Source organism: Colossoma macropomum, unplaced genomic scaffold (genome assembly GCF_904425465.1).
Source record: "Colossoma macropomum unplaced genomic scaffold, Colossoma_macropomum, whole genome shotgun sequence".
In the NCBI taxonomy this organism is placed as follows: Eukaryota; Metazoa; Chordata; class Actinopteri; order Characiformes; family Serrasalmidae; genus Colossoma; species Colossoma macropomum.
The window spans coordinates 20,546,598-20,558,809 of record NW_023494797.1 but is presented as its reverse complement, the minus strand read 5'-3'; the positions used below and the strand labels follow the sequence as shown (position 1 = coordinate 20,558,809).

Here is a 12,212-nt window from a genome sequence, read left to right as displayed (position 1 = left end):
CACCTGAAGCCATGGCGGAGGGACAAAGATGGTGTCTCTTCAAGAGACACCATCCCTGCCACAACTCACACACCACAACAACAAACCAGCACAAAGTACTCACCAAATCATGCGATTTAGAAGAAGAAAAAAGTGAAAAAGTAGCAGTCACTCTCACCAAGAGTCTCACCCCACACCACTCTCAGTCAAACTCCCAGCATGCAACAGGAGAGAGAAGGAGAGAGAGAAAGAAGAGAGAGAGAGAAGGAGAGTGAGAGGGAGGGAGGGATAGAGAGAGTGAGAAAGAAGAGCTAGAGAGAAGGAGAACGAGAGGGAGGGAGGGAGGAGAGAGAGAAAGCGAGAAGGAGAGAGAATGAGAATGAACTCACGTCCTCGTAGATGTCGAAGAAGGTTGCCACGGCTGCAGAGTGGACGGAGCTGAGGTCAGTCTGCTCCCAGTGGATGCGGAACATTCGGCCTGTTTCCCTACAGCTCACATTATTACAGGGAACATTTTCCAACAGAAACGCCTGCTGCTGACCCCTGAGAGAGAGAGAGAGAGAGAGAGAGATGTTACAGTGACCACTGAAGGACAAGAACGTTCAGGTGCCCATCGCTGCGCACGCTGCGGTCATTTGCTTAACCTTTTTTTACTGTTTATCATATAATACTAAGTATATCAACTTATAGCACTGTTAGCTTTTGCTCACCCAATTACCACTGCAATGGCAATGCTAATTTCCATTAGCGCCTCTATGCAATTTCCAGTCTTATATTAGCACCAAGCTAACAGTGCTGTACGTTGGTGGAGATTATTTAACCCCTCAAAATCTCAGGCTTATTTACATCCTAAGGCTTATTATTCAGTAACTACAGGGACGTCAGTGCAAACCGGCTGAGCTATTCTTAGGTTATAAATGTGTGTAATAACACTTTGGGCCTGCCGGTCAGCCCTGACCATTTAAGGGTTCAACAACTTATGTGCTGTGACACTGTTGGACATGGACATCAGTCCATTAGCACAGGTAAGAACAGCAGCAGCCGTCTTTATGTACAGGCCACTCGATGCTGATTGAAGCAGGTGTGTGATGATGTAGGTGTGCAGTTAGCTCAATGCTAACTGGTGGCGTATCAAGCTTCCATTACTAGTTTGGCACCTTAGCCTCGTAGCTCCAGCGCAGAACTCAAGAGTCAGACTGGAGACACCAAACATGTTTTGGCTGACTGAAGACGTTTGAGGGGTAAATTTGATTTATCGCTGAACTATTACTTTAGGACAGGTATCTGCAGTGAGTCCAGACAGCCAGGATGTATTAAGGGATGTGTTAAACCACCCCCCTCCTCACACACACACACCCCGCTCTCTCTCTTTCTCCTCCTGTGGTTTCTATGAGGATCACACCCTCCCATCCACCTTGGTGAAAACAGACAGAGCATGAAGCTTTTCTCTTCTCTCTCTCTCTCTCTCTCTCTCTCTCTCTCTCTCTCTGTGTGAAGGATATGATATGTGATGTTGGATATGAACACAGGCCACCAGCCCTACATCAAACACACTGGACTTACTTATTCCTATGATGTAATACACATACCAGTGCACAGCATACTGTACATAGTCTACTGTACATTGAAAACACTGTATATATTTACATTTCTGTATATTTGTAAAGTATTTTGCACTGTATTTTTCATAAATACTTAACTACAATCTATCTATGTGTATATTAACACTATCATATATATATATCACACATAATTTGAAAATGCCTGTTGTTCTTTACATTGCGTGTAAATTTCATGATGAATGGACCAAAAGAGACGGCCCAAAATGACTTGGTAAAAAGAATCTGTGTGTGCTGTAATCTGAGCTTCTTTTGTTTTCATAGCCAGGACGGCCGCGTGTGCATGTTAGTCACGCCCTGTGAAAACGTCGCCCCCCCTCCCCACGTTTCACTTTGCCCTCCCCAGTGAGGCCCTCAATTTAGAGCAGAACAGGAAAATTCAAACAAGAAGCTGGCGAAAAAGAAGCTACTTCAACTTCCATGAGAGCCGAAAGGCATGAAAACGGATGAGGAGGTCGCTGCTGCTGGACAGCTGGGCAACTAATTTTTGCTGTTTTACAGAATCAGTACGTCAGCATTGTTTTGTCCTGTTTGAAAATGTTTTTGTTTTTTTGTTTTGCTTCACGGCAGCAACTGTAGCAACAGTTTGCCAACCACTGCTCAACTAACGTTAGCTACTCTAACGTTATACGGCATTTATGCGTACAAGGTTTGCGAAGAGTTACATGGCCACAGAGATCTAAAAACGAGTGTTGGCCTCGACAGTGGGGTGTGTTTGTTTTGCTGTTGAGTTCAAATATTAACAATTGTATAGAGCTCCTTTAAAAACGGCTAAATCACTGCTGCTTTAATCAAACGTCAGTATCCAAAAAGCAACTTAAACAGGTAAAAAATAAATAAATAAAAAAGGTGAGGTACTAACTCAGGTTACTTTATTTAAATTCCACAACCCTCGTATAACTTTACAACTCAAAAAAGCAAGTCTGCTCATCTGAGACAGCTGTGGTGGGTAGGATTTTCTAAGAGACTAACGTTTTAATGCAAATTAAGAGTAAAAGACAATATAAACTCCACGGGGCTACAAGACCGCAGCGGTTTTTACTAATTCAGTCACGCCGAACTCCAAAACGATGCCTGGTTATTTTCTGTCACACGCCGCTCCCCCACAGCGGCAGAAATCTTTCCAATGATTCCCTGAATTTTTTATGCTGAAGTTGTTATCTAAGCAGGAATGAAAATCCCAGAATAAAACACTCTGCAACTTTTTGTTACTCACACTGTGTCGAACACTATGAAGCAGTTTGAACGGGCGGCGCATTAGAAGAGGAAGAACAGTCGACATCCGCGAGAGGAAACTGCAAAGCGCTCTCTCAGATACAGCCTTCAACAAAATATTCATGAGGACGACTGAACTTTCTTGAAATGCTCTTGTAGTGCTGCCCTGGATTTTTAATGCATTTTTATTCTGTGTATTGTTAACTGTCCTGATATCTGGAAGTTACTCTGTGTGCATTATGCGCACTTTTTACACCTGATAGACAATAATATACAATATACAGCGACATTATGTACGTCACTGTTTTTGTTTAACCATTTTTCAACCGTTTCAAAGAGGCTAAGCTATATTTGCAGTTATTATCCAATACCCGATTTATCTAATGAATCTTTCATCACATAAAGTTAAATAATTTGTACATTTCCGGGATTTAGAGACCTCTTTGGAGGAAAAAGAACATTTTGTAGCGTGGGTTGTGCTTCGGTCTCCTTCCCTGAGGGGAGGAATCTGCTGATTGAAGGAGAATTCAAAGAGAACTCAGTCTAAACTTGGTGAAGGAGCGTCTCTGAGGATGTGAGTGAATTATCTACTATTATCATCATATCTTCATCAGTATAATGTTGATTGTGAGATCATTTGAGACCTAAACATTGAGCTACTTCTTGTGCCTGTGTGTCTGACGTTAATACATAAAGATACGCAATTATTATATTTTATATTTTAACAAAAAAAGCTTGCAGCTTTAAATCAGGTGCTGCTGATGGAACGCATCAATGCATGTATGGTATCCAGTGTGAACACAGACATAGAATTAGCTACTATATACTGTGGCCCAGTCCCATTTCACCCCTCACCCCTACCACTCAGCCCTAGCCCTCCATTTTGCATGTTCTCATCTAGCAGTAGGGTGTCCTGAATCTTGTTGGGATAGAGGGGGAGGGCAAAGCATAAAAATAGCTAATAGTACGCTAATGTCTTAGCAGCTAGCTAGCTAATTTTCCCACTCCACCTTAAATAGTCCAGCAGTTCTGACACCTGAAGCGCCAGAATGTAACTGCTGCTCGAGTTAAGGTGGAACGGGAAAATTCGAACAAGAAGCTGATGAATATCTGACTTCAGCTTCATATCACTGAAGATTTAGGGGTGGGTGATAATAAATAATTGCCCCCCTCTTTGAAGATCATATGATGCCCTAAATGTAACTAAAGCCCAGCAGTGAGGAGCTGAACTTTACCCTCCTCTGCTGTCACTGCAGACTGGCAGGGTCACCTACAGAGCAGCGCTGGTAGCTGTTAATGAAGTAAAGCTCTTTTTATTTGAGGGTCCCATTTCAGAGGGAAGATTTCAACCACTAGGGGTAAAAGTAAGAAATGAGACTGAGCCTAAATCAGACCACCTGAAATCTGCTGGACTTTTCTCTCCATGTTTCGTCGACAAAAAAATAAGTTTCTCCAGGTGAAAAGTTCGTATTTGTACCTTTTCATAACCGAATGTTTTAAAACAGAACAGTAAAATAAAAGCCTGGAGGCGAGACGGGGTGTGTGGAGTCAGTACAGCTTAGAACATATCATTTCAGTGGATTATGGTTCAGTTATGTTCCCTGACTAAAGGTACTGAGATGGAGCCTTGAGGGTTCCACCCCAGTGACAAGAGGGGAACCACCCCAGTGACAGTTTAGTACCTTTATTTCTGAGAATGTACTGCATTACCTTCCCCTAAAATCTGTATGACTTCAGCCACAAAACGTTCTGACTGATTCTGCTCTGTCATGTAAGCTGTATTGATGAACTGCAGTGATGCTACTCTGATATGAAGCACTGGCTGTTTCCCATCATGCATGAGCAGATTAATGCCGACTGACTACACAGTGGAATTCACTAAACACACCGAACACACAGCAATCCCGAGCCGGACTGCCATTGCCTAGCAACAGAGCAGCGTGCAGCATCCAGGAAGACACACAGTCACACTACGAGCCCATAGACGTCCATGTACACACAATATCGCGTGCACACCATTCTACACAAAGGCTGATTTATACGTCTGTGAAATGGTTCATGGGTAAGCGCAGATGCCAGGATGGGCTCCAAAATCTCAACTACACAAATCAGCAGAGCTGTGCGGCAAGCGGACTGGTTTTCCAGTAGTGCTGGGGAGGCAGGACTAGACCTAGTCCCACACCCACACCCAGACCTAGTCCAACACCCAGACCCAGACCCAAACAATACTCAACCTGACCCAGAACTACTCCAAAATCAAAATGGAGCAGTTTAAGGTATCAGCAAACAGAAGAGGAACAGCTTTATAAACATTTATGTAAAATGCATCCTCAAAACATTACAATAACAGTGAAGCAAGTCTCCATTCTGGGAGCATTTTCTGTATATTCCTGCTTGGACCAGTGATGAGCACGAGTACTCAAGCGTGGAGGTCCGCGTGGGACTGTTTCTCAGTCCCAGTCCCACTCCCACCCGCTCCTGCTGAAAATCAGAATCATTTCTCCGCTCCTGTCCGCAACCGAAACGTTTTGGCCCCCTCCCGGCCATTTATCCCCACGGATAAATAGTCACATCAGTCACTCTGCTTAACAAAAATAGAATTTATAAAAGTGCATGGTATGTTTGTTTATCCTCAACAGCATTCTGACTTGAGATTAGGCAAAAGTTTCAAGCCTGTAGACCAACCAGGAATCTGTGTTCAGCACAGAACGTTTAACTAGTATTTCGTCATGAATTAAAAATAAAAAAAAAAGGTGTTTTTTATATGTTTTTCTATTTAGTTTTCATTGATTATTTTAGTGTGTTTTGCTGTGTGATGAAGGTGGTGCGTGTAAAAAAACAGCGGCGGGTAGCAAGGAAGCAAGCAAAGTTTAAACCGGGTCCGAGCCCCCATGAGCTATCCAGTGGCGACGGTGGCAAGGAAAAACTCCCGGGTCTATTCTCTCACACAGGCTGCAGGGTGTTTAAAATGCTGACCACTTAACATGGGCACCGCTCACACCACACAGAAGCAGCATGGGTGAATCAGGCATAAACTACAAGAATTCGCTAAATCGCATATATATATATATAAGCTGTCGGTGTCTGAGAGACTGGGTGCTCAGCGGGGAGCAGATGTTCGTTCACTCGAGCCGGTGTTTGTGGGAAACGTCTACAGTGGCACTACGGACCCTGACAACCCGCTGGGACGTGTGGTTGTTTATCTTTTTGCCAACTAGTTTACTGTTAGCGAGCTGTTTCAGCATCTCCAGCTAACATGGCTAATCCAGCGTGTTGGTCTCTCTGTAGACGTCCGCTGACGTTACTGTGCTCTGATAGCTGTGAAGGAATTTTTCCACCCAGCACTTTCATCCTTTATTTTGTTTGAACTCCCACATTGTTGTGTGTTTGGTTCCTCAGCACATCCTGGAACTTCAATCTTGGCAACTATGACAAAGATAAAGTGACACACCTTTCCGTGGCGGCTGAAGTGACACGAACGGCTTTATTTATGTTAGTAACTGTCGGAAAAGCAGCAGCGGAACTTGTTTTACCCAGAGTTTATGCACTTCTGTTTCTTGTGAAAAGGGTCTACTGAACGGTATTTAAGGCTGAAACTTTCTCAGAACTATCGTAAAAGGGCTCCCGAGTGGCGCAACCGTCTAAGCGTTGGCTCTATCATCACGAGATCGCGAGTTCGATCCCTGGTGATGCTACAGCCGTCCGTAGCCGGGAGTCCGAGAGAGCACAATTGGCCTCGCTCTCTCTGGGTGGGTGGGATGGCTGCTCTTCTCCCCCCATCACTCAGCGCGATGCTAGTCAGCGCAGGTGTCTGTTAGCTGACGTAACAGATCTGGCGGTTGGCGCTTTCCTCCGAGCGCGTTCGGCTGTCCAGTGACGTTGCGTGAGCGGCAGCTCGAAAAGAAAGCGGTGGCTGGCTTCACAGGTCTCGGAGGAAGCCTGTGTTAGCCTTCACCCTCCTAGCGTTGATAGCATTGTGTGATTGGGGGAGTCCTAACTAGCAGGGTGGAATTGGAGACGACTAAATTGGGGAGAAAATCGGGGTAAAAATTAAAAAAAAAAAAAGAACTATCGTAAAACAATGTCTCAGACATCCAGCAACATATCAGTAACCATTTTGTGTAATAACTTTGTATGAGGGAGATTTCAGAGGCATTAAAAGCTTCAAACATCTGGCTCCTATCACCACCACTGTGAACAATTCTGAGGTTAGGTTACTCTAGAACAGTACGTCACACCCCAGAGCACTCTGAATGACTTTGTTTACATCTTAACGAGTGAATTAAAAATGCTTTTGTGGAATCAGATACTGTAATTCCACGTTAACATCGTTACCGTTAGCAACTACATGCCTAAAGGTAGTCTAAGATATCTGTCCACAACATTGACCCCCATCGTGCTGAGTTACATACCGACATTACATCCTCGGTCTACATCCATAAAGTCGAGCTACTGCTGACAGTGATGGAGAGAGACAATCAGAGGCTTCTCTAAGCTGCAGAGGGTCAACCTGTTCCAGAAAGTGCTACACTAGTAAAGCAGAGGTGAACTCAATCAGAATGAGCTCAAACTCTGACCTTCCTCTGAGCAGCAGCGAGGCTGTGAAAGGCTGGTGTGACCCGGCTGAGCTGGGCTGTGTGAGCTTTGATGATGATGATGACGCTCAGTGTTTTTGAACAGCGGGACGAAAGCTCTCGGCGTGAGACTGAAGGGTAATATTGCTCATTAAAAAGCTCCTCTCTGTGAACCTCACATCATACATATGCAATCACTGCCTAACGACCAGCTGCGCGTCTGCGTGAGCGACGCAAAACGTGTGAGCATACGACTCTGGAAACGTGTGTGTCTGTGTTTGTTTTCCTGTATTTTCAGGAACAAAATCTTATTATTATGAATTACAAGTCATTTTAAACTTCTAGTCTTCAGCCACTTTCAGACAGCCTGTAACTGTTTTAGTAGAGCTTTTCCTTTCTTCCTTTTATGTATTATTATTACTATTATTATAACTAATATTATTATCACTTTATTTTTTAATATTACATTCCAACCATTTTATTTGACGTTAATTTTTTCTGTTCTTTTCTCATAAATAATTAGATTTTTCTAAAATTTTAGTTCTCTTATTGCCTAATTTCTAAGTTGCTTCTTTTACTTCATTTTAGTGTGTTTTCATTATATATTTTATTGATATTTTATGCCTATTTTTTAAATTTATTTATTTATTTAATCTTTTTGTCTTGACAATTTTGATTTGTTCTAGTTGGTAAATTTAATTTCAACGTCTTCAATTCCTTGCAATGTGCTTGGCTACACTGTAAATGAGGGTGACCCTCAATGTACTTTCAAGTCAAAATAAACGGTGATTGGTTGATTGATTACAATGTCAAAACAGCCATTAAGTAAACGTTACTCTTTTTTAGGAGACTGAATGTGACCATATTTAGATATTGAGGCTTCAGGTGTTATTTACTCTGAAAAACATATACATAAGGCAGCTGCGAGGATCACGAAACTTTAGCTGGTGATTAACTGTTTGTGATTAACAAAAACATGCAGTTAAGCTAATTGGACATGCTAAATTGCCCCTAGGTGTGAGTGTGAATGTGTATGTCTGTCTGTCTGCCCTGTGATGGACAGGCTCCAGCACCCCACCACGACCCAGAAGGATAAGCGGTTTAGATGATGTATGTATGTATGTATGTTTGAAGCTATTAAAGTGGCCAAACTGGCTGTGTAGTCATTATTTACGAGCTGTGTTTATTCAGCTAACACTCACTCGACTGTTGAAGCAACACTGCATCTCAACTCTGCATCTCTTTTTTGAGATGTGTTGCTGCCATCAAGTTCTAAATGAGTCAGTGTTTTTCACGAAATGGTAAAATGTCTCACTTTCAACATCTGATATGTGTTCTATGTTCTACTGTGAATAAAATATGGGTCTAGGAGATTCGCAAATCACTGCATTCTGTTTTTATTTACATTTATTTACATTTTACACAGCGTCCCAACTTTTTTAGAACTGGGGTTGTGATTATGACATTCCTATGTATCTACATTTTCCCTGTTTTCCTGAGACTGAAGAACACATAACTTGTACTTCATGGCTGTTTAATTAAATCAAGGTGGTCTCGTCGTATAAGGTCATCCTGACATTGTACAAAAGCAAACCTGTGCTTGTTTTTGCGCGAGTCCTTTCTTTCTTTGGCCACAGCAGGACTCATCTGTCTCGCCCCTCATAAAACTTAAGCACACCTATTAAACGAGAGCGTCCCGCATCATAAAGAGGAGAGGAACCGATGCCGTTCCATTACACTTGCATTAACCCGTCTTAATGGCTATAAGTGAACTCACTCTCCCTCTCCATTCCTCCAGCGGCCCGGCTGAGCCGAGGTGTCCAGGCAGGACCGGGGTTGGATACTTAATGATGGGTTCTCTCTCTTTCTCTCTCTGGCTCAGTGCAGCTCAGGTCATGAGTCTCTATGGCTGGGATCCAGACGCCTTAGCAGGCAGCATATTTAACTAATGACTCGAGTGTGGTTATATGCTACCTCTAAATTATGTCATTAGGAAACATAACATACATTTTCCAAGCTGTGCTGATGATCAAGACTGTGTAGACAGACTAACTAACCAATTTTCTACAATTCGATCACAAAAAAACTGAAATACTGATCGTTGGTACAGAAACTCAGAGAAAGCCGCTTTATGAAAAACTCGGTTCTTTAGCTTCATAAACCAAACCTGCAGTATGAAACCTGGGTGTGATCTTAGACTCTGAGCTCTGTTTAATCTGCATGTAAACAGTCACTAAAGTAGCTTTTTATCATTTGAGAAAATCACTAAAGTTCGGCCTTTTCTCTCTCAGAGCGACGCAGAGAAACTTGTTCATGTATTTGTTACAGCAGAGTTGATCACTGTAATGATCTTCTTACTGAACGTCCTAAGAAAACAGTACATCCTTTACAACTTGTACAAAATGCAGCAGCTTCCTAACAAAAAAAAAAACGTCTGCCTGTCGTCTGAGACTCGGGTGGATTGGCTTACGATGGCCAAGAACCAACAGCTTTAACAGGAATGGCCAGTTTGACTGACATATAAAAAAAATAAAGATCAACCACGGACTGTTGTTTTTCTGTGAATGGAAGCGTAAGACATTTACAAAAAACAGGGCTACAACAAAAACACACCCGCAGGAAACAAAGTGGAATGCGCTGGCAAAGGTGTGAGGATATCTGACTGATCTGGCTACTTCATGCTTTCAAGAGAGCTTTTGAATTATCTTCGTTTTCCAATCCAGCTACTAAACCCCGTTTCAAAAGACTCATCGAGGGTTTACGAAACTGCGTTTACCATCAGACAGATTAAATCCAGTGGACAGAGTAATCACCGACGTGCGGACAGCCAATCAGAACGGAACTGACGAAATCATAGCTGTGGCTGTCAGCATCTTAACGTCTGTGGGTGGAGCTTCTGAGGCCAGAACAGAGTATCTCACAATTTCCTACTGATTTTTGTGGACAAAATTGAAAATTTTACCCTGCGTTCACAGCGGGAGCGGCGCGGCGCGACAACACGATCAGAGGTCATTTATTTTCAATGAGAGCTGCCGATTTCTGGGGACAGGAGGCAGCGCGAACGTTGGCAATAGGAACTAAGCACTCAGCAGCATAGTACGCGCTTTATCTCCACCGCTGTGAAACGGCGCGCTCTGTTTCTAGATAATTAGTCCTACTAGAGAATAATTTCACTGCAAATAGACAGAAATCACAAAGACCAAATACACAGACTGACTGCACAGCAACGGGGATATAACAAAAATAAGCACACGAGCAATTTCTCATCCGATTTGTGCTTGGCGTCAGTGAAACCATGGCAACCAACGGTCAGTTGGAGTTCAGAAATGCCCACAGGTGACGAGTGGTCAGCAATTTAGGTGACAAGAGACGGAAGGTCTGCTGGTGTGAACGCAGGGTTAGAACTAAGCAGGCTGCTTTTGTTATTGTGCCTTTAAGACTGATATGCAGCGAGATGCACAAGTCTGAGACTATTAATTAATTAATAAAGCTTCTATTTTACATTCTTTTCTAATTTAATACACTTTTTCACTATACATTATATTACCTGTGTAAGGATTTGAGTGAACGGTAGAATCTGGTAGAATCAGGAATTTGCTTAAAGTTGATTAGTGACCTAAACACAGTGCAGCATCTTCAATACTTCTTCATTTTACTCATAATTTTCCTTTGTTGTAAATTTAAAAAGACAGTTCTTTTTTCCAGGTTCAAATAAAAAAAATGCCTGGTTTTTAATGCAGTCTGAGACTTTCAGACCCCGCTGTATGTGAATGAGCCGTTCTGACTGGCTGTCCTCCTGGGCCTCATTTAAAAGTCAGCCCACCCTTTAGAACACGTGTCAGGCTCCAGTCCTCGTGGGCCAAAACACTGCAGACTTCAGCACTGACTTGTTAAACACACCTTATTCAGCTCATCAGCTAATTAGCGAGGCCTTCATGAACCGATTCCAGAGCTTTAGATGAGGGTAAACACTGACCTCCGCAGGACTTTGGAACAGAAGGTCCCCCATTTGACATGCCTGCTTTATAACATCAGCGTTTGCAATAATTCAGCTCATCATGTTTGGAGAAAGAAGAGCAGCACGTATGATTCAAAGAACACCCACAGTGAAGCATGACGGTGGGAGCATCGCGATCCACTTCTCTGCAAACACAGTGGGGGCATTACACACGTTACTGGAGTAAACATGAACGGAGCGATGTACCAGGACATACTGGTGTATCTCATTGGCCAAGAAAGAGCAGAAGATGGATGTTTCAATGAGATAATGAGCCCAAATATACAGCCAAAATTACTGGCTTCTAAAAAAAATGAGAATGTGCTCGCATGGCCTAGCCTGAAAGCCAGTTACTTCTTTTTTGCTAACAGCTTTGCGACAATACACAGATCCGAGGGTCTGAGCCCCCATGAGCGTCGCCAGTGGAGACGGTGGCAAGGAAAAACTCCCTAGTTCAGACACCACTGTAATCTGTGGTGTCTCAATCCCCCCCCAGTGAATTTATATTTCATACATACCTTTATTTATAGTTATTCTTGTTCATATTTATAGATGGAGTATATTAAATAACAAAAGCAAAATATACGGTTTGTTTACTCTCACTCCATGGACATTTTCAAGGTTTTTCTTCTCTTATAAAGCTGCCATTTCAGAACTAGGAGGTTTTGTTATGACAGCAGTGCTGTGTGGAAAGAAAGGTCTTTTTGATGTCATATAAGTGCCCTCCAAAGCCAAAAGCCCCAGGACATCTATGAGGACTTTATGGTATCTAAGCATGGAGACCGAAAGTCGTGAGACAGCCGGCGTGTCTGGGACACGCTTTTGATG

At 42.9% G+C, this 12,212-nt stretch overlaps 1 protein-coding gene across 1 annotated transcript in view; it reads right to left on the bottom strand.

The window, feature by feature from the left end:
- Positions 1 to 368: 368 nt before the first annotated feature.
- The window catches only part of LOC118817330 (T-cell immunomodulatory protein-like), a gene marked incomplete at both ends in the record, with an annotated part of 133,333 nt that continues 121,489 nt past the window's right edge, over positions 369 to 12,212 (bottom strand). Inside the window, 1 exon segment of the mRNA XM_036583897.1 lies at positions 369 to 522. Within this exon segment, the coding sequence (XP_036439790.1) occupies positions 369 to 522 (154 nt within the window).